The following is a 22414-nucleotide window of genomic DNA, read 5'->3' as shown; positions in this document are numbered from 1 at the left end:
CTTTGTCATCACATACCTTTGCTTTTTGGCACCACAAGCCTCCACATAGCTCTCTGTTGTCTACATGCAAACACACACACACAGACACACACAGAGCAAGACTTTTACAGACATCACCCATCAACCCAGATTGCTGGGTGGAATCTTCTGGTCTCTACTGTTCACAGAGTGCTAAGAGGCAGCTGCTCTGATTGAAGACATGTTTTTTCAGAGATAACTTTGAGATCAGCACCATTCTGAAAACCTGAGTGCTCCAGAAGACTAGGCTAAGAATAGTCAGAGTTTCACTGTACAGATGAACCAGTAGTCACCAAATTGGTGTGGATATATCACATAGAGAGAAAAAGACAACCAACTGGGGTACAAGAAGAGAACAGTAGCAAGTATGAACAAAATTATACTCTACTAATATTTAACATGGAATCTTACCATGGCATATGTGTAATTTTTATATGAATATATATACATACACACACATATATTTAAAATATTTTTACTGATAGGACTTACATGATCTAAAAAGTTTGGAGGTGATCAAAACCATGTAAGCTAAAGTGAGTTTTACATACATATATGCAGGCAAATAGAAGTTACATTACTTAAACCAAATTTTTTTAAATGCTTAAATCATAAATAATTCAATTTATAATAATAATTTTACATTTTTTCTTATTTTTCTACAATGGTTCATATTTCAATCTACTTTACAAAAAGCTGCTTTTTCCATGCCCTCAATTAATAAATATTTCATGAAAATTAGCACTAAGGAAAAGAATGGCACTTATAAAACAAATTTATTTAGCTTCCAATGCAAAGATTTAGTGATGAAATATCCACAAATAATCAGATAATAATGAAAACAAATTAAAAGTTAATTTCATTTTTTTAATCATTTACATTCACCTTTGCTTCTACTGTGCTCTATTAGAAGAAATATTGTTGTTATAGTCATTAATATTTTTAAGGAACTAAGCAATCAAAACCACATCTGGAAAAATCAGCATCCAGCATAAGGTGATTTTAGGTCATCAGGGCAATTTCAATGCTGCTAATTATATCTTCATGTAAGCAGCACTTATGTTTCAGTTTCCTGTCCAAATTTTATGGGATGTATGACCAGGAAGAAATATTTTTAAATGCCAAAAATACAAGTGTAAATAGGTTAAAAGAAGGGAAAAAAGATATTTAACTCCAAGAGCTATAAATTCCATGTGCCTCTTTTCATTCCTCCCTAATCTTCAAAACATATAGGAAAAAAACACAAAATGATAATATTCAAAGCAAATTTCCAACTGTGTCATACATAATCTATTTTCCTATAGACAAAAGATGTGTGAACATAAGTAAAGAAAGACAAGGTATCACAGAGGAAAAAGTCTGAATTTCCATATAATATGTAAAAACAGAGATCCTAAAGAGGAATAAAAAAGGGGATAAAATATTAACAGACACTGGATTTCAAAACGCAAATATGAATTTAAAATAGTCATGTCTCCTAACACTTTTTCCCATTCCAGTCTGTAAACATATTTACAATAGACCACCTCTATTTTTCTGTGAAGAAACACTGAAATTTACAGCATTTCCTTTCTAAGAAACTAAATTTAGAGAATGTAGAAGGTATAGGGAGAGATAAAATCATGATAGCATTTAAAATTTAAGGGGAAAAGAATTTATAGTGTCTTACAGTAAATAAAGACCAACCTTATTTAAACTTTTAAGTATTACATAGACTATTGATAATTAAAATACAATTAAATACTTTCAGCTGGTATAGATATCTTACCTATGTCAGTATCTGAGATGGTAACTCTTAATTAATATGCACCTCTGCAACTAAAACTTTTATTCATGTTTTATGAGCTAATATAGTTCAGTAATTAAGATCAGTTTTCAAAATATAACCAAGCAAATAAAATATATCTGTTACTAGGTGTTTTATTTCATAGTAATTTTGCCACTTCCTATGTTAGGTTTCGGGTTCTTCAGCCAAGTTTCATATATCACTGCCTTATATTGACACCTGCTGGAAAATACTGGAATTGTATATTTCTCATTTCATTATCTGGACAGTTGTTAATCTTGCTTTTGAGAAAAGAAATGTGAAAGATAACATCTTAACTGAGAATAATACAAATTTTAATTTTCTTTAAAGAAAAAAGCAACATTTAATTCTAAACATTTAAATTGTAATGGTTTCTTTAGGGTATTATAAATCTCAAGAAGTCTGCCCAAAGAGTAATTCTGCTGGGAATTAACTTATCCAATGACTTCATTAACTTAATTTGTGCTAATCTGGGGTATGATTATGAAACTAGTTAAGCAACCTTCCCCAGTATTTGAACGTCCACTTTTTACCATCTTAATACCTTGGTCACATGACTTGAGGAAAATACCTAATTTTGTGAAAGTATGTATACAAATGGATCAGAAGAATAATCCAGCTAATAAAACAGAATGTTTTCTATATTCATACTTGTAGATTAAAAGGATAAAATAACATGCATTAGTGAATGACCTTTTCTTCTCTATTATCAAAACTGCCTGTTCATAAACATTTCACCAGAATAAATTTATTCTCTGAAGTGAACCAAAACACAACGTATTAAAATAAATAATTTATGGATTCTTACAACTAAATAAATTATTAAGTTGTATTAAGTTTAATTAACTTCTTATACAAATGAAAACACTTCTAAGTATCTCTGCAAAGAATGCCCACTACCTTAATCTGTCTCCTAAAACTCAAAAAAAAAAAAAAAAAAAAAAAAAAGATTCCAGACATAAATACATTTAATTGGCCAAAATGTAAGAAATAATATTATAGGATAAAGTTAAAAGAATTCTGCTTTTTCCCTCTAATCCACTGCCATATAATAAGCACAATTTAGGTGCTCAGACATGTCATATTTTATAACATCAGAAAAATAAAGTCCTAGAGACAGTTGCTCTAATTACAAATGGGTTTGGGCAGCTAACAGGGCAAGAAGATCATTCTTGGGAATGGTACTAAGAACATGACATGAAGGGAGAATTTTGTACTGCGGTGCTGGATAAATTGCTTTAGCATTCCAGTTATAATTCCTCCCTTCCTTTTTTATATCAAATCATTCCAATTTCTGACAAAAGTAATGAGATAGTATGACCCTAGTATAAATAAAACAAAACAATGATCAAAAATATAATAGCTAACTTTTAAAAAAAATACAGGAGCTCATTCAATCGTTTATGTTTAGGATGATGTAGTATTTGAAATTTGCAACTGTCAAACAAGTTGCCTTCTGAAAGTGTACTTAATCCACCTGTCCAAATAAAATTCAGTTCTTCACTTTTAACCATAGCATACAAAGATTCAAGAATATGGGGAATATTTTACCATGAGATGAAATCCAGTAGTTTCTAAGATGTGTTTTAATTTTTTTAATTGATAAACAATTAAGTATAAAGACATAGACCATTTTTAAGTGACCTACCCAAAGATTAAACTTTTTAAAAATTTACTGACATTTACGTAAGATTAATTTGCCATTTAATATTAAGACCATAAGTATCTCAGAGGTAACAGGTCTTAATGAATGTAGTTTCGCTGTATTTTCTCCAAACAGTTCACTAGCCCTTCTCAAAAAACAAGATTTTGTCAATTGCAAAATAAAATATGCACTAAAATAGTACTTGTTTCTGAGTCTTAAACAAAATTTAATCAAGCAATTTAGCAGATTTTACAATCAGTCACTAAGAAAAGGAATCTTTCCTTGATAAGAACCCTGAAAGATTAGATTTTAGAGTCTGAGAAACAGTAAAATTGTCTGACACCAGAGATCCTCATTTTCAATCACTCAGTTACCTTACAGAGCTTCTGATACCGAGGAGAAGAAACTGCCATCCTTTGTAAACGATGTAACAAAACCACAACTTTCTGCAGAGACGTTCTCACCACAGCCATCATTTTAAGTTTACCACACTTCTGCAGACACCTCAGAATTTGCATTATAAATGAAGAGCAATGATCATTTCCTCCCGGTCACTGGACAATGATTTGCCAGTTCTCTGAGCATGCTCGTTTCCAGGAAAGCATTTGAAAAATACAGGGGACTTAGGTGCTAGGCAAACGGAAGCTGGTATTCCTTCAACTTCTTTTCAATTTAAAACACACACACAAACGCCACCCAGAAAGCCCCCAGCAGATGCTCACAGCCAGTGCTTGCTCAGCCCAGAGCGGCCAGACAATGAGGCAAGTTGTCGGGCAGCCAAACGCTGCCTGCTGCTGGAGAGGAGTGCGCTCAGTAGCCAAAAAGGATATTAAGTGAAACATTAAAGCTGCAGATACAAAGCAGACATCCCCTGGGAACAGAGATTCAACACATCACCAAGATGCATGCCTTGTAGCGGGCTTATATTAAGCGATCGAGTGCCATTCACTCCCTCACTCTAAAGAGGGATGCGTTCGCTAGCGAACTAAATGCAGCTCTGGCTGTGTTCTGTGCGATGAGTGAATAGAGCCCGTTACAAATTTTAGGCAGAAAAGAAGGGTACTGGACTCTAATGATATCAGCCCAGACTTTAAGTGCTAATAAATCACCTCCACACAGGTCTCAGAACAAGATCATCTAAAACAAAACAAAAAGCACCTGCAGGGTCTATGTGGCTTTACCTAAGACACCCTAAAAACAGAGCCGTCCACAGGCTCTCAGATGCTTGCCTAGAAGGAAAGACATCAGAAATAGAATTCTAATATTAGGTTAAGACTCCTCTAATTAAACGGTAAGGTTAATAAAAAACAACAAAGTCTGTAATTGACTGTTACATTCCAAATTACCACATTTCCCCTTAGACAGCATCTTCATCTCATTTTATTTGCCATAAAGCTGTTTTAATTTTATGAGTAAGAAATATAAGACCATATACATATATATATGATATTATATATATGTCATAAAAGTAGAAAAACACAGCACAGAATTTTGGGGTTTTATGTTTCTGTGTATATATTTCAGATACCTTTATATCTGAATACCATTATAAGTATCAATTGGGGCAAAGTACTGTTAGGAAATAAGCAAAATAACCCAGAATGATTAAATGACTGGGTCAAAGGGCACAGCCAGAAATGGAACCCAGATGTTTCTCATTATCAATGTCCTGTTCAAATTAATAACCTGGGTAAGTCTGTATTTTCACTTTTCCCTACTATTGTCATGATTCTTTAAAAGAAATGCAGCACTTAAAAATATTTCTCAAAAAAAAAAAAAAAAAATTTCTCTTCTTTTACTTTGCGTTCTCATTCCTTCAATTTTAGCATGACTTAAAGCCCCGAACTGGGTCTTATAGGGTTGTGTTTATCAAACTGCTTTTGTGGGCTTCTTCTTGTCTATTTTTTCCCTGCAGCTCTATCCTGAGAATCTATACTGCCTCCCTCTGGATAGGCTAACAATGTCAAAATATCTATATAAAGCCAAAACCGGAAGAGATCATCAATGAATGATGTAATTTAAAATAGCAATTTATTTGGCAAATATATGGAAACAGGAAGTAGATCAATGATTACTTAGGGGTTGGAGAATTGGCAATAGGGGATTGATGGCCAAGGGGTACAGGGTTTCTTTTTGAGGTGATGAAAATGTTCTAATTTGATTCTGGTGATAGTTGCACAACCCTGAGAATATAGTAAAAACAACTCAATTGTACAACTTAAATGGATGGATTCTTTGGTATGTGAAATGTCAATAAAGGTGTTATCAAAAAAAAAAAAAAGAAGAAGAAGAAGTTGTGATTCCTGTCCCTAAACCAGCAGGTGAAGTTTCCACAGTACAGGTAATACCCGCCAAATACCATGCTGGGTATGGAGCTGGGTACAGGGGAAGTAATGAAACAATCTAAATAATCAAAGTCTGCACCTGTGGAAAAGAGGATAAAAATTAGGCTGAAGAGAACACAGGAGATGAAAACATAATAATCCCAAAGCATATACAGCAAAAACAGCAACCCCAGAAAGGCAGCAGGGCAACAGAATTTTACCCAGGAAAGAATCAAAGTACGTTAATTAATTGAAACGGGTAAAAATTTAAAGCTTATATTTTGAAATATAATTAAAATGATAATAATATCTTAAAATATGGGCATGGAAAATTCAGAACAAATGCATCTGAATTAATAGATAAACTGATTGGGAAGTCAACAGTAGACTTTCATTTAAAAGCAAAAAAAAAAGTTTCTGCATCTTTGGCCAAATTCTCTCATCTGAATACAGACCCACAGTGACAACTGCATACTAGGCATCTCCTCCTGGATGTTACTCAGATGCCCATTTCAACATAGTCAAAACGGAATTTAGCATCACATCATACTCCACACTAACTTGCATTGCTGCCCTGACTTTTCCTATATTTCCAATCTCAGATTCTAACACCATAGGGCAATCTTCTTTGTCAGTGTCCCTCCCCCCGCCCTTAGTCTACCCATACTGTCAAGTCATTAGGTCTATTCCTTGTCACTGCCTCAGTTCTGGTCAACATCACCACTGACCAGATGGCTAGAGCATCCTAACAGACTGCTCGGATGCCAGTCACGACCAGTTCAAACCCACTCTCCATAAAGCCATAGACTAGATTCCTATAAAATACAAATTCCACTGCGTCACTCTCTTGCTTAATATTCTTTAAAGACTTTTCCCCATTGCCACCAGGTTAAAATATGAAATACTTAGCAAGTCATACAAGACCCTCTGTGATCTGGACCACTCAGCTCTCCAGGAGCTTTTATCTCCAAAAGATCAGGTTTTCTCTTGCCAATAGTCCTCTACTGAGGAGAAAAACCTGCCTTGTAGCAGGGCAATGAAACATAAATCTAAGTGATCATCCACTCTTACCAGAAATGGCACATATCATAGCATACTCCCAGAAATTAATCTTCATCTTCCATTGTGCTTCCACACCGTGCTTTATCAAAATGTACTCAAAATGTACCCAAATTCACCTTAAACCAAATACAGAGTAAACTTCTTCACCTTCCTAAAATATTCCCATGGCCCTGCATCCAGCTGTCTTAAGACACGAAGCAAGTACAACCCAAGAATGTGTTGTGTAAGCAGCTCTACATACACCCCTTGTACACAGAGCACACACTTGCCAAGGTCCTTATTCCATAATTCTTGTGCACACACACCCATCACCACCACCACCGCCGCCGCCATGCCACCAAAACATTTATTTTATAATTTCAGGTGCTCTTCCACTTTCATTTTCTTCAACAAACATCTTTCCATTTCCAAATAAGTTTCCATTTTAACCATCTACTCACACAAAAGGGGAGTCATTACTACAAAAACCCAAAGGAAAATTAAAATTCTCTTGCCTAAGAAATACTCAGCAATGGTACTAACTCTTAAAATCATCTACCTATAAGATGCCCAAAACAAAGTCATGGATTTCTTTAACAAAGTGAAGAGAACGTTTTAAAATTAAGAGCACCTAACAAAGGAGCAAGGGAGTGAAAAATCATGCAAACTACCATAATGTGAAACATCTGAAATATAAACAGATGCATGTGTTTATCTTTAGATAGATTTTAATAGACTCTTAATAAATGCCCTGTTTTAATATTTCTTATGAGCCACAACAGATTATTTTAGCAATATTAAATTAGTTTGGTTTTTTTTAGCTCTTTATTGGAATATAATTGCTTTGCACTCGTGTACCAGTTTTTGAGGTACACCAAAGTGAATCGGCTGTATTTATACATATATCCCCATATCCCCTCGCTCCCGCGACTCCCTCCCGCTCTCCCTGTCCTGGCCCTCTAAGGGATCTCCCTTTGTGATACAGCAACTTCCCACTAGCTATCTATTTTACAGTTGGTAGTGTATATATGTCAATGCTACTCTCTCACTTCGTCCCAGTTTCCTCTTCACGCCCCCCCAACCCCGTGTCCTCCAGTCCATTCTCTGCATCTGCATCCTTATTTTTGCCCTGTCACTGGGTTTATCAGTACCATTTTTTTAGATTCCGTATATATGAGTTAGCATTTACCATTTGTGTTATAACGTATTTTAGTCAGCAACGTTTCTTTCTTGATGCTGGTTGCCATAAGATAAGTAATCCTGTGCTTAGTTATTTTTATTCAGAAAGATTTTAAACATCTCCATTTACATGTATTTCTTCCACAATTTGAATATTCATTAACTATTGAGAAGAGTCTTTGGCTATGTAAGAACATATCCCAGGATAAAATGTACTGGAAGACATTATTAAACTCTAAAACAGGTTTGTTTCAGACCTGCTGGTGCTCATCACCAAGGTCCACTTCAAGCTTCCTTCGCTCTTTGTCTAAAACTGTTACCTTCTCAAGTGCACAGCCTGGATATGCTTTGAGTTTAACATCGTTACATAAATTCAGTATCTATGAGCATTACTAGGTCAGGCTTATCATTGTTTAAGTCATAAAAAATAATATATTCTAGCATATACCCACATTTAGAGCCCTCTGTAACCCTCTAAAAATGAGATGATAGCTAAATATTTTATCAATTAACATTTGTGGTGACCTCATAAGACTCTAGAGGGTAAGACAAAAAAGAATAGATTTATCTTTGATACTTGTCTGCTCACTCTCATTATCAAGTCACAAGTGTATTATGCAATGAATCAATGAATAAGAAATAAGAAGTAATGTAAGTAAACATAGATTTTTGTTAAATTAATTCTTGAGAATTCAACCATAAAACTCCCTAATAGCCTTTATGCATGGGAATAAGTTATTAATAAGTCTATTCCAAAAAGGGTCTTTTTATTAATTTATAACTTTTTAATGATAATTTCAAACTTAGGAGAAAATTTGTAAGAATAATTCCAAGAAAGCTTCTATACCCTTCATCCAGACCCACATATTTGTTAACATTCTGATATTTCAAGGGAAAAGATTTCCAAAGAAAGGATTCAGAAAAGGTCATCATACTGAATTTCATAATGATGAAGCTTTAGGGTCCAAGGGCAGTGGTCAGTATTTACTTAGAATTTCCACACAGACCTCTGCATAGGCAACAATATGGGATAATGTAGTCTCTGCCCTTGAAGAACCATGTGATCAACTAGGAAAGGAGGAGACAGGCATCAGATGACAATGGATCATGAGTTCACAAGCATATTAGAAATAATAACTGTCAAAATGCTGTGAGAATGACACGGCATAAAGAAGTAAGCACGTGTAAAACTGTGGTAAACAAGGAGACTTCTCCATTGAAACAGATTTAAAACCAAGCTCTAAGTGAGCAGGCTGATGATTGGCAAGAGTAGGTCATTCTGCACAAAGAAAATGGGAAATTCAAGGCCACCGAGGCAGCTGTACTTGGGGCCAGAAAAAAGATTCAGACATGTTTCATAAGATTCCCCATAAGTTATTTTAAAGGAAAGATTCTGTACTATCACATTTCATGTAGAAGAAAATTTGAACCTCAGACTACATTCACAATCATAGTTATCAAGCTAAAGACAGAAAAGTAATACCCTCAAGCCCAATATTCTTAGTTATAAACTAAGCCATAGAGCCTTTGAAGCTTTTATATTAAGTATTTATAATAAATGGAGAAAGAAATAACTTCGTATTAACAGGAAATGTCCTCATAATTCAGGCGTCAATAAGGCTAACTGTAATAGGGCTTAAAATGACAGAAAATAGAATAGTTATGAGCCTATAAGTCTAAATAAACAATTATTACTTCCATAAAACAAGGTGCTTTTTCCTTAATTATTAAGTAAAAGTACTTTATAGATCTTATTTCCAGAAACCAATTATTCATAGGGGAGCATGGATTTCATAACAGGATAAGGTGACAACCTCACCTTTGAACGGTAATAAATTCTGTATGTAGATGAATCAAAAGAGCACAGTAAAATTAAAATACAAGGTGCAGTTTCCCGTGCACTTGCCTGCATCTGCTGTGTGAGTTCCCTGGCCAGGACAGTGTCCTGAAGAGCATTCTCCCGCTGAGAGGCATCTGCAAGCACATTAACTGTGGTTTCTGCTTCTTGGATCCACTTTAGGAAGTTCTCCAGATCCCTGCGAGAGGCCTGCACTGTCCTCAGCTCAGCCTCCAAGGCACTCTGTCTGTCACCAATGCTGCAAGTAACAACATGACAGGCACGTCTCCATTACTTACAGTGTGACAGTCCACATCATGTACACCCTAAAGAACAATTAACGGATGGCCTCCAAGCAACCTTTATGTATTTAAGTAGCTAATGTAACTGGCAGATTTGTTTATGTGTGCATCCTGAATAATCCTTAATGGGGAGGGTAATGTGAATTTTGAGACGAAGGAGAGGGAGAGAGAGATAAATATTAACAAAATCACATCCATATTATAAAATAATTATAACATTTTACAACTTGGTAATTGTATAAGTTATTCCCCATACGTTTTATTTCAATACCTTAGTATCATGCCTGACACTCAAAATGCAGTATCAATAAACACACAAGGGACTAAATGGATTCTAGGAAGAAGTAAAATCTGAAGAAATGTTTAAGATACAATCAAATAATTTAAAGGATTTACTTGATACGTTTTAAACACTTCAGATCAGTGCAAATTGGTTCTTTAAGCTGATATAATAATATATTTGGAAAACACTAGGCAGTCAGGTTTTCATAAAGCATTCATTAACTCTACATCAAAATTAAAGAATGTAACTATCCTGGAGTTGCATGTTTAAGAGACCTATAATCCACCTGTAAATCCAACCTTTAAAACTTCATATATCTCAAAGTTCCGTAAGAAGAAAACAAACAATTTACGGATGGGCACCAACAATTTCATTCCTAGGTATTTAAACCCAAGAGAACTGAAAACATATGTCCACACAAAACCTTGTACATAAATGTTTACAGCAGCATTATTTAAAGAGTCAAATAGCAGAATCAACGCAAATATTCACCAACTGAGAGAAGATATGCTAAACAAAATGTACTATATTCATCCACAAAATATTATTCAGCCATAAAAAGGAATGAAGCACCGATACATGCTCAACATGGATGGACCTTGAAAAAACATTATGCCAAGTGAAAGAAACCAGAAACAAAAGGCCACATATAGTGTGATTCCATTTATATGAAACATTTAAAAGAAGTAAATCCATAGAAAAAGAAAGTAGATTAGTTGCTGACTAGGACTGGAAGGTAGAGGGGAAAGGGGACTGACTGCTAATGAGCGATGGGTTTCTTTTCAGGGTGATAAACAGTTCTGAAATTAACAGTGTGGTGATGGTTGCACAACAGAGAAAATATACTAAAACCACTAAGTTGTACACTTTAAAAGGGTGAATTTCATGGTATATGAACTATATCACAATTTAAAAGTCAATACATGTAATATGATCTTATTTACATATTTTTCCTATCTGTCCATCCACTCAACCATCATTCACCCATCTGTCCTTCTATCTATATATACATAGAGGGAGAGAGGAAGAAATGTTTGGAACACTAACTTAAAATAGTTCCAAGTGCTGGGATTTAATGTAGTTTCCTTTCCTATTTGTACTTTTCTGCATTCTTTTAATTTATACTGAACAAATATCTTTTTTACATATCAATAAACACATTCCTTTAAAAAAAAACGGGGTAAAACATTTAAACAGACATATCATCATAGAAGATATATGGATGGCAAAAAAGCATATGAAAAGATGCTCAGCAACATTACTCATCAGAAAAATGTAAATGCAAACCACAATGAGATATCACTACATATTAGAACGGCTTAAAGACCAAACCAAGTGCTGGTAAGAATGTAAAGTAACTGCAACTGCATACATTGCAGGTAGGAGTATAAAATGGTATAGCCATTCTGAAAAACAGTTTGGCGTTTTTTATAAAGTTAACCATGCACTTAAGATACAAGCTGGTAACCCTATTCCTAAGTATTTACCCAAGAGAAACAAAGACATATGTCCACACAAAACCTGTATGCAAATGCTCATAGCAGCGGTATTCATGATGGTCCAAAACTGATAATAACCCAGATGTCATTAACTAGTAAACAGATAAACTGGGGTACATGCATATAATGCAATACTACTAAGCAATAAAAATCTAAAAACTAATGATGGATGCAACAACATGGATGGAACCTCAAGTACATTTTGCTAAATGAAAGAAGACAAACATAAAAGCTAGATACTATGATCCCATTTATACACTATTCTGGAATGTCATCAGTCTCATCTCAGCATTTACTTACTGAAAAACCGCCAACAGGCTTTGACTGCCTAAACCTCAAATTGCTTCTCCTGGAACTAAATGTCCTCCATAATCTATCGCTAACTTACTTTTCCACCTTTACCCCCCTAGTTCTTTTAGTTCAGATCAAAGTGGTATGTTCCCTTTTCTCTAGAATATTCTTAATATTATGTCCACATAAAAATTTTATACCCACATAAAAAAGTCCTTCTGACCAGAGCCACCTATCAAAATCTTTCCAATTCTTTAGGGTTAAGGACTACTTCCTCCAGAACATCTCAGCCCAATTAGGTTTTCTTGCTCTGAGTTCACAAAAGGTCAAAACTCTTCTTCATTTGGAAATTCATCACATGTATCCTGGAAAGGCCCTTAGACTGTGATTTTATTTCACCCTTAAATTTTACTTTAACTGTATCATAGAGGTTTCTTGTCTGTCGCCCTGTTCCATAAACTCACTATGGGCAGAAGCAGTCTTTTGTATCTCCATGTTTCTCAGAGTCTTTATTATAGCATTATAACAGTGTTTACAGAATAATGGAAATCCTTCTAGCATATGACTTTAAAATTACCTCCCAAACACCACTTTTCAAGAAGCTACTGAGAGACGTCCTCTACAACACTCATTTCATAAATCCAGAAAGAAGACAATATAAGAAGCTTAAAAACAAGAAATCCAACACATGGAGAAGCAAACAGGCTCTCATGCTGATGGTGAAAGGAGATCTCAGAAAAGAGGGTAATGCATCCAAATTGGAGTAGATGAGGGCTGTCTTCACCATTTCATCTGCTATGTTTCTTGTTTTAATTTGACAAAATTAACAAAGGAGACACTCTGACAAAATAATAACTCAAAAAAGCACAAAAACAAACAAACAAACTCCATGAGATCCTGGGAGGAAACCATAGAAAATCCCCAGGATAATGGCTATGCAGCAGGCCTGGAAAGCTGTCTCCAGAAGAAATGTCTACAAGAAAAAATATTAGAAGTGATAGACCGCTTAATGTGATTGACCTTGTAGGAAATTGTACTGTCAGGCCACTGGAAAATGTGGGAAGAGTTAGCAAGAGGTGCAAAGAAAACATATAAAAAGCATATAAAAGCAAGGCAATTATTAATTTCAGGTAAAATAAACAGAGAAGAAGCAAAATTATAGTAAACTTCAAGGTTTGGCTGTTAATGATGTTTAGGCAAGCATAATAATGTCAACCGTGAATATCTGCGTCTCTAAAAATTCAATGATAAGATGGTACAGCCACTATGGAAAACAATATGGCAGTTCCTCAAAAAATTCAAAACAAAATTAACATGATCAAGCAAGGAGAGGAAAAAAGTTGCCCCTAGGAAGGGGGACTGTGGTGAATAGTGAGAGCACCACTATACTCTATTACAAGTCTTTCAGTATTTTAAATATTTTTGGTAATCATATGCATATGTTTCTTTAATTTTTTATATTTAGAAGTTATCCACCAGAATTCGGGTGGTTGGTGGTGATGGTGTTTAATCTTCCACCTAACCCTGCCCACATTTTCAATTAATAAAATATCAACTGAAAAAAGTATTAAGAATAGCCAAATAAAGGCTATGCCAGAAAAAGAACTAGAATTAGAGTACACATGTACAGTTAATCAACCATGAACAGAAGATTCTAATTTTAAGAACACATATAAAATTTAGTAATTATAAAATTTAGTAAAGTAGACTGTTCTTACTTTAAGGGCACATATAAAATTTAGTAATTATAAAATTTAGTAAAGTAGACTGTTCTTACTTTAAGGGCACATATAAAATTTAGTAATTATAAAATTTAGTGAAGTCAAACACCTTCATCTTACATAACCAGTATCCTTTATTCTTAAGAAAATTCACATGTACATGCCAGGTTACATGGCAAACAGCTAATGTAAAAACACATCATTGAGGTGGGAAAAGATGTCGGCGGAGTAGAGGGACGTGGAATGCATCGCTCTCCACAGATGCATTGGGAACACACCAAAAGACGCAATAACTCCCACAGAGAACCAACTGAACACCAGCAGAAGACCTCGGACACCAGAAAGGACCGCAAGGATCCCAACATAACTGGTAGGGAGGCATCTACGATGGCTCAAAGAGGGTGAAGTGGCTGAGCTATGGCAGACGGAAGGGAGTGAGAAACACACGGAGGGTCCACACCACAGCTCAGTGTTCCCGGACTGAGATGTTGATTCACAGCTGAACAGAGGGTCCGGGAGTGGGAGCATGGGAACCAGAGAGCTGGTTCAGGGCGAGAAAAATTGTTGCCAGTAGGGTGACGGACCGAGAGGACAGGAGGGAAGAGCTCTGCGGCGAGGAGTGCCTGTCCCTGAGAGCTGCCCGGCCATGATGGCAGCTGAATGCTGCAGGCTCACGGGCGGGGGAGAGGAGCCACAGGCATAGCCTCTCTCTCTCTTTCGGTGCCTGCAGTGGGCAGTGGAGTGACCCCTGTGGGCCACCTAAGGCACTCAGGGATAACAGCGATCCTCAGGCCCTCAGGCAGGGCTATCTTAAAACCCCTTGGAATGCCAGCAGCAGGGAGGCTGCCGAGAACAAAGAAGCCCAGAGAGAGGCCCAACTCTGAGACATTCTGTTTACACCTGAGCCACTGGCACCCCTCCGCAACAGGCACCTCCAAGCCCAACTGAAACGACACAGCGCCACTGCTCACTAACTCCCAGGGGAAGGAGCCACTATTGTACTCTCTCCCTCCTCACACACCAACGTTTACAGACGAACAATAAAGGAAGCTCTGCTGGTCACAGAATAATACAAAAAACCCAAGGCGAGTAGAAGGACACTTACAGCTGAGAATCTAAGGAAACAGAAATATTAGTAAAAATTCTATTGAACTGGTCCATTCTGGGATCAGTTCCAGTTTTTTTTTTTTTTTTATTAATTATGATCTTAGTCCTAAGGGATCTACAAGTTTTATAACATATTTCTTATTCTATTTTTATTCTATTTTTATTGTTAGCCCTTTTTAGATACTTCTATTTCTAGCTAAGTTTTTGGTAGTACAGACTATATATCTCTCCTTACCTTCCTTTCATCTCTATCCTTTATACATTTCTATTCCCTTCTTTTTATTTACATATTTCCAGGCATGCTATGATCTTCTGTTACCCTGTCTTCCACCCATTTTTAGTTTATTTTATCTTAACATATAAGCAACACTATCGATCTGCTCAGACTCCTTGCTCTATTCTCCAGATGACACACAACCTTGGTATTTAATATTAGGTTTTTGCCTTTATCTTAGTTCTTAGTACAATTGTCTAATTTCATTCTGAGAATCTCCATTCTGTCTGGTGGTACCCTAGTTCTTTTTTATATTTGATCCTAGCTTTCAATATCTCCCTGGATTTGTGTTTGTAAGTGTAAGGTGTTGTTTGTTTGTTTGTTTGTTTTTGCTTTTGTTTCTGTTTTGTTCTGTTTTCATTTTCAATTTCTGTTGGGCTTCTCTTTGAATATCTGATAGCATACTGGGGTTCTTCTGTCAAGTCTTTCCAGAGCCTCATGTCCTAACGGATTCAGTAATTGTGTGTCTTATACATGTATCTGTTTCCTAGACTTAGTATTTGTTTAATCCAACACTCGGACATTAGTCTGGCACTTGGATAGTCTTCTATAAACCCCTCTATCAATGGGACAAGCAACCCCAAAAGTTTGGACAACCATGAGGAAACAAAGAAACACAATGCAGGCAAAGGAGCAGGGAAAAAACCCACAAGACCAAATAAATGGAGAGGAAATAGGAAAAATGTCTGAAAAAGAATTCAGAGTAATGATAGTAAAAATGATACAAAATCTCGATAACAAAATAGAGAAAGTACAAGAAACAGTTCATAAGAACTCAGAAGAACTAAAGAACAAACAAACAGCAATAGATAACAAAATAACTGAAATTAAAAATACTCTAGATGCTATAACCAGCAGAATAATGGAGGCAGAAGAACAAATAAGTGAGTTGGAAGATAGAATGGGGGAAATAACTGCCACAGAGCAGGAAAAAGAAAAAAGAATAAAAAGAATAGAAGACAGTCTCAGAGACCTCAGTGATAACATTAAATGTACCAACATTCGAATCATAGGCATCCCAGAAGAAGAAGAAAAAAAGAAAGGGTCTGAGAAAATATTTGAAGAGGTTATAGTGGAAAACTTCCCCAACATGGGAAAGGAAATAATTAACCAAGTCCAAGAAGCATAGAGAGTCCCATACAGAATAAACCCAAGGAGAAATACTCCAAGGCACATATTAATCAAACTAATGACAAACACAAAGAAAATATATTAAAAGCAGCAAGAGAAAAGCAACAAATAACATATAAGGGAAAACCCATAAAGATAACATCTGACCTTTCTACAGAAACTCTGCAGGCCAGAAGGGAATGGCAGGATATACTGAAAGTCCTGAAAGAGAAAAACCTACAGCCAAGAATACTCTACCCAGAAAGAATCCCATTCAGATTCAATGGAGAAATCAAAAGCTTTCCAGACAAGCAAAAGTGAAGAGAATTCAGCACCACCAAACCAGCCTTACAACAAGTGCTAAAGGAACTTCTCTAAGTAGGAAACACAAGAAAAAGAAAACAGCTACAAATACAAACCCAAAACCATTAAGAAAATGGTAATAGGAACACACATGTCAATAATTACCTTAAATGTAAATGGATTACATGCTCCAACCAAAAGACACAGACTGGCTGAATGGATACAAAAACAAGACCCTTCTATATGCTGCCTACAAGAAACCCACTTCAGACCAAGGGACACATATAGACTGAAAGTAAAGGGATGGAAAAAGATATTCCATGCAAATGGAAGTCAAAAGAAAGCTGGAACAGCAATACTCATATCAGACAAATTAGACTTTAAAGTAAAGACTATCACAAGAGACAAGGAAGGACACTACATAATCATCAAGGGATCAATCCAAGAAGAACATATCACAATGGTAAATATCTATGCACCCAGCACAGGAGCACCTCAATACAGAAGGCAAATGCTAACAGCCATAAAAGGGGAAATCGACAGTAACACAATAATAGTGGGAGACTTGAACACCCCACTTACATCAATGGACAGATCATCCAAACAGAAGATAAATAAGGACACACAAGTTTTAAATGACACATTAGACCATCTTGACTTAATTGATATTTATAGGACATTCCATCCAAAAATGACAGAATACACTTTCTTCTCAAGTGCACACAGAATATTTTCCAGGATAGATCACATCTTGGGTCACAAATCAAACCTCGGCAAATTCAAGAAAATTGAAATCATATCAAGCAACTTCTCAGACTACAACGCCATGAGACTAGATATCAATTACAGGAAAAAAACTGCAAAAAATACAATCACATAGAGGCTAAACAATTCACTATTAAACAACCAAGAAATCATTAAAGAAATCAAAGAGGAAATCAAAAAACATCTAGAAACAAACGACAATGAAGACACAATAACCCAAAACCTATGGGACGCAGCAGAAGCAGTTCTAAGAGGGAAGTTTATAGCAATACAGTCCTACCTTAAGAAACAAGAAAAATATCGAATAAACAACCTAACCTTACACCTAAAACAATTAGAGAAAGAAGAACAAAGAAACCCCAAAGTGAGCAGAAGGAAAGAAATCATAAAGATCAGAGCAGAAATAAATGAAAAAGAAAGGAAGGAAACAATAGCAAAAATTAATAAAACTAAAAGCTGGTTCTTTGAGAAGATTAACAAAATTGATAAACCATTAGCCAGACTCATCAAGAAATAAAGGGAGAAGATGCAAATCAACAGAATTAGAAATGAAAAAGGAGAAGTAGCAACGGACACCACAGAAATACAAAAGATCGCGAGAGACTACTACAAGCAACTATATGACAATAAATTGGATAACCTGGAAGAAATGGATGAATTCTTAGAAAAATACAATCTTCCAAGACTGAACCAGGAAGAAATAGAAACTATGAACAGACCAATCACAAGTACGGAAATTGAGACTGTGATTAAAAATCTCCCAACAAACAAAAGCCCAGGGCCAGATGGATTCATGGGTGAATTCTATCAAACATTTAGAGAAGAGCTAACACCTATCCTTCTAAACTTTTCCAAAATATCGCAGAAGGAGGAACACTTCCAAACTCATTCTACAAGGCCACCATCACCCTGATACCAAAACCAGGCAAAGATGTCACAAAAAAAGAAAATTACAGACCAATATCACTGATGAATATAGATGCAAAAATCCTCAACAAAATACCAGCCAACAGAATACAACAGCACATTAAAAAAATCACACACCATGATAAAGTGGGGTTTATCCCTGGGATGCAAGGATTCTTCAATATATGCAAATCAACCAAAGTGATACATCATATCAGCAAATTGAAGGATAAAAACCATATGATAATCTCAATAGATGCAGAAAAAGCTTTTGACAAAATTCAACATCCATTTATGATAAAAGCTCTGCAGAAAATGGGCACAGAAGGAAATTACCTCAACATAATAAAAGCCATATATGAGAACCCAAAAGCCAACATCGTTCTAAATGGGGAAAAATTGAAAGAATTCCCTCTAAGAACAGGAACAAGACAAGGGTGTCCACTCTCACCATTATTATTCAACATAGTTTTGGAAGTTTTAGCCACAGCAATCAGAGAAGAAAATGAAACAAAAGGAATCCAAATTGGAAAAGAAGAAGTAAAATTGTCACTCTTTGCAGATGACGATATTATACATAGAAAACCCTAAAGATTCTACCAGAAAACTGCTAGCACTAGTCAATGAATTTAGTAAAGTAGCAGAATACAAAATTAATGCACAGAAATCTCTTGCATTCCTATACACTAACTACGAAAAAGCAGAAAGAGAAATTAAGGAAACTCTCCCATTTACTATAGCAATAAAAAGAATAAAATACCTAGGAAGAAACTGGCCTAAGGAGGCAAAAGACCTGTATGCAGAAAACTATAAGACACTGATGAAAGAAATCAAAGGCGATACAAACTGATGGAGGGACATACCATGTTCTTGGATTGGAAGAATCAACATTGTGAAAATGACTATACTACCCAAAGCAATTTACAGATTCAACGCAATCCCCATCAAATTACCAACGGCATTTTTCAAAGAACTAGAACAATAAAGCTTACGATTTGTATGGAAATGCAAAAGACCCTGAATAGCCAAAGCAATCTTGAGAAGGAAAGACGGAGTTGGTGGAATCAGGCTTCTTGACTTCAGAGTATACTACAAGGCCACAGTGATCAAGACAGTATGGTACTGGCACAAAAACAGAAATATAGATCAATGGAATAGAATAGAGAACTCAGAGGTAAACCCAAGCACATATGGGCACCTTATCTTTGACAAAGGAGGCAAGAATATACAATGGAAAGAAGACAGCCTCTTCAATCAGTGGTGCTGGGAAACTGGACAGCGACATGTGAAAGAATGAAATTAGAACACCTCCTAACACCATACACAAAAATAAACTCAAAATGGATTAAAGACCTAAATGCAAGGCCAGACACTATCAAACTCCTCGAGGAAAACATAGGCAGAACACTCTATGACATCCATCAGAGCAAGATCCTTTTTGACCCACCTCCTAGAATCATGGAAATAAAATCAAGAATAAACAAATGGAACCTAATGAAACTTAAAAGCTTTTGCACAGCAAGAAAAACCATAAACAAGACAAGAAGACGACCCTCAGAAGGGGAGAAAATACTTGCCAACAAAGCAACGGACAAGGGATTAATCTCCAAAATACACAAGGAGCTCATGCAGCTTCATACCAAAAAAGCAAAAAACCCAATCCACAAATGGGTGGAAGACCTAAATAGACATTTCTCCAAAGAAGACATACAGATGGCCAACAAACACATGAAAAGATGGTCTACATCACTCATCATTAGAGAAATGCAAGTCAAAGCCACAATGAGGTATCACCTCACACCAGTCAGAATGGCCATCATCAAAACATCTAGAAACAATAAATGTTGGAGAGGGTGTGGCGGAAAGGGATCTCTCTTGCACTGTTGGTGGGAATGTAAGTTGGTACAGCCACTATGGAAAACAGTTTGGAGGTTCCTTAAGAAACTAAAAATAGAACTACCATATGATCCAGTAATCCCACTGATGGGCATGTACCCGGAGAAAACCATAATCCCAAAAGAAACATGGACCATAATGTTTATTGCAACACTATTTACAATAGCCAGGACACGGAAGCAACCTAAATGCCCATCAACAGATGAATGGATAAAGATGTGGCACATATATACAATGGAATATTACTCAGCCATAGAAAGGAATGAGATGGAGCTATATGTAATGAGGTGGATAGACCTAGAGTCTTTCCTACAGAGTGAAGTAAGGCAGAAAGAGAGAAACAAATACTATATGCTAACTCATATATACAGAATTTAAAAAAAAAAAGGGACTGATGAACCGAGTGACAGGGCAAGAGTAAGGATGCAGATGCAGAGAATGGACTGGAGATCTCGAGGTTTGGGGGGGCAGGCGGTGAAGGGGAAGCTGCGGCGAAGTGAGAGAGTAGCATAGACATATATATACTACCAACTGTAAAATAGCCACTGGGAAGTTGCTGTATAACAAAGGGAGTTCAGCTCGATGATAGATGATGCCTTGGAGGACTGGGATGGGGAGGGTGGCAGGTAGTCAAGGGAGGGAGGGGATATGGGGTTATGTGTATAAATACAGATGATTGACCTTGGTGTACCTCAAAAACTGGTACAAGAGTGTAAAGCAATTATATTCCAATAAAAAAAATCATCATGGATTAAGCCTATCAAACCCTAAGAATGCCCCAGACTAGGAAAAAGGATGGAAATGTCTAAGAAACTTCATGGGTGCAGTCAGAGATTCCCTCTACATGAGAGACATTTATATACTTAACAAGCATGAAGGACCAGGCTAGTAGGGTAAGTGGAAAGCCTAAAGCAACTCTTCAGAGGAAAAGGGAGGTAAGAGGATCATGAGCCCTTGAGCTTAGACAGTATTGGGTCCACTGGGTTGGGTAATACCAGCAGCACACTCTGGTGACCAGTGGAACATTCTGAATTCAGAAACTAGGGCATTTATTGTAAAACTGTGAAATTATCTACCAGTCATCAGTGGGAAAAGAGATCCTCCTTTAAAAATATTCACTTTGTAGGAAACTGCTAAAAAGTAACTTTTAGACAACGGGTTAAGAGATGTCTACTTTGTTGATTACTACAGCAAAAGAATATAGGTTTTGGATCAAGGTAGACATGGCTCCACCACCGACAAGCTGTGAAACCTAGGGCAGCTGCCCATCTCCTCACCCATCGTTTTCATCCTCCCTAAACTCCACTTGCCACACAAGGTCCTCCATGGTCTGAGTCTTGCTTACCTTTCCAAGGATCATGTCATTACTTCAAGCCTCATGCTACCTACAAAAATGAACCAATTACTAACCTTCAAAGTGGCAACTGTTTCACATTCAGAGCTTTACTTTTTACTTCTTTCACTTTAAATATCCTTCCTCACCCCTCCATCTCCCCCACAAACTTTTCCCTTTCCACTGGTCAATTTCTATTTGCCCTATAGAACTTGGTGCAGACACCTTCCAAGCCAATGGTATCTCATTCCATAGTATCCCATAAATTCTCTTATGGTGCCTATTAGCAGGCTATTGCTGCTGTAACAACAAATCATCACAAACATAGTGGCTTATAACATTTTCCCTAACCTTGTATATGGATTTGATGAAATACTGGGAAATTAATTTTATTTATAGGATGCAAATGTGCAATTTGATAATAAATGCCCTAGGGAACTTTTTTAAATTCACAAATATCTGGTGTCATATTTTTATCATGATCATAATCAATGACTAAAAACAATGAATATGCTGAAAACTAAACTCTGTTTACAGCAGTCCAGTTGTCTTCATGTCATTATATACATTTTTAAATGTATAATCATAGTATTTATATTAATTTATAGTCTAACTTTTGAAATTAGTATAATTTCTTATGAAATCTCTAATAAAATATAGCTCAAAAGTATTAGCTCTCCACATCACTCATTTTACTCTTTTTCTTGAAAGTCTAGAGTACTTTTTTAAAAAAACTTTATTTACTTATTTATTATTTATTTATTTATTTATTG

The 22414-nt window shown here is 36.0% G+C and overlaps 1 protein-coding gene across 10 annotated transcripts in view; it reads right to left on the bottom strand.

The window, feature by feature from the left end:
* The window catches only part of UTRN (utrophin), a 501139-nt gene that overhangs the window by 221099 nt on the left and 257626 nt on the right, over positions 1-22414 (bottom strand). For all 10 annotated transcript variants that reach the window (XM_057739402.1, XM_057739404.1, XM_057739406.1 and 7 more), the window contains one exon: positions 9921-10110. In XM_057739402.1, coding sequence (XP_057595385.1) covers positions 9921-10110 — 190 coding nt within the window. The remainder of the gene's footprint in view (positions 1-9920; positions 10111-22414) is intronic.

The sequence above is a fragment of the Hippopotamus amphibius genome, chromosome 6 (genome assembly GCF_030028045.1).
Source record: "Hippopotamus amphibius kiboko isolate mHipAmp2 chromosome 6, mHipAmp2.hap2, whole genome shotgun sequence".
Lineage (NCBI taxonomy): Eukaryota > Metazoa > Chordata > Mammalia > Artiodactyla > Hippopotamidae > Hippopotamus > Hippopotamus amphibius.
Note: the sequence above shows the minus strand (reverse complement) of the source record. Positions and strands in the feature narration are given on the sequence as shown.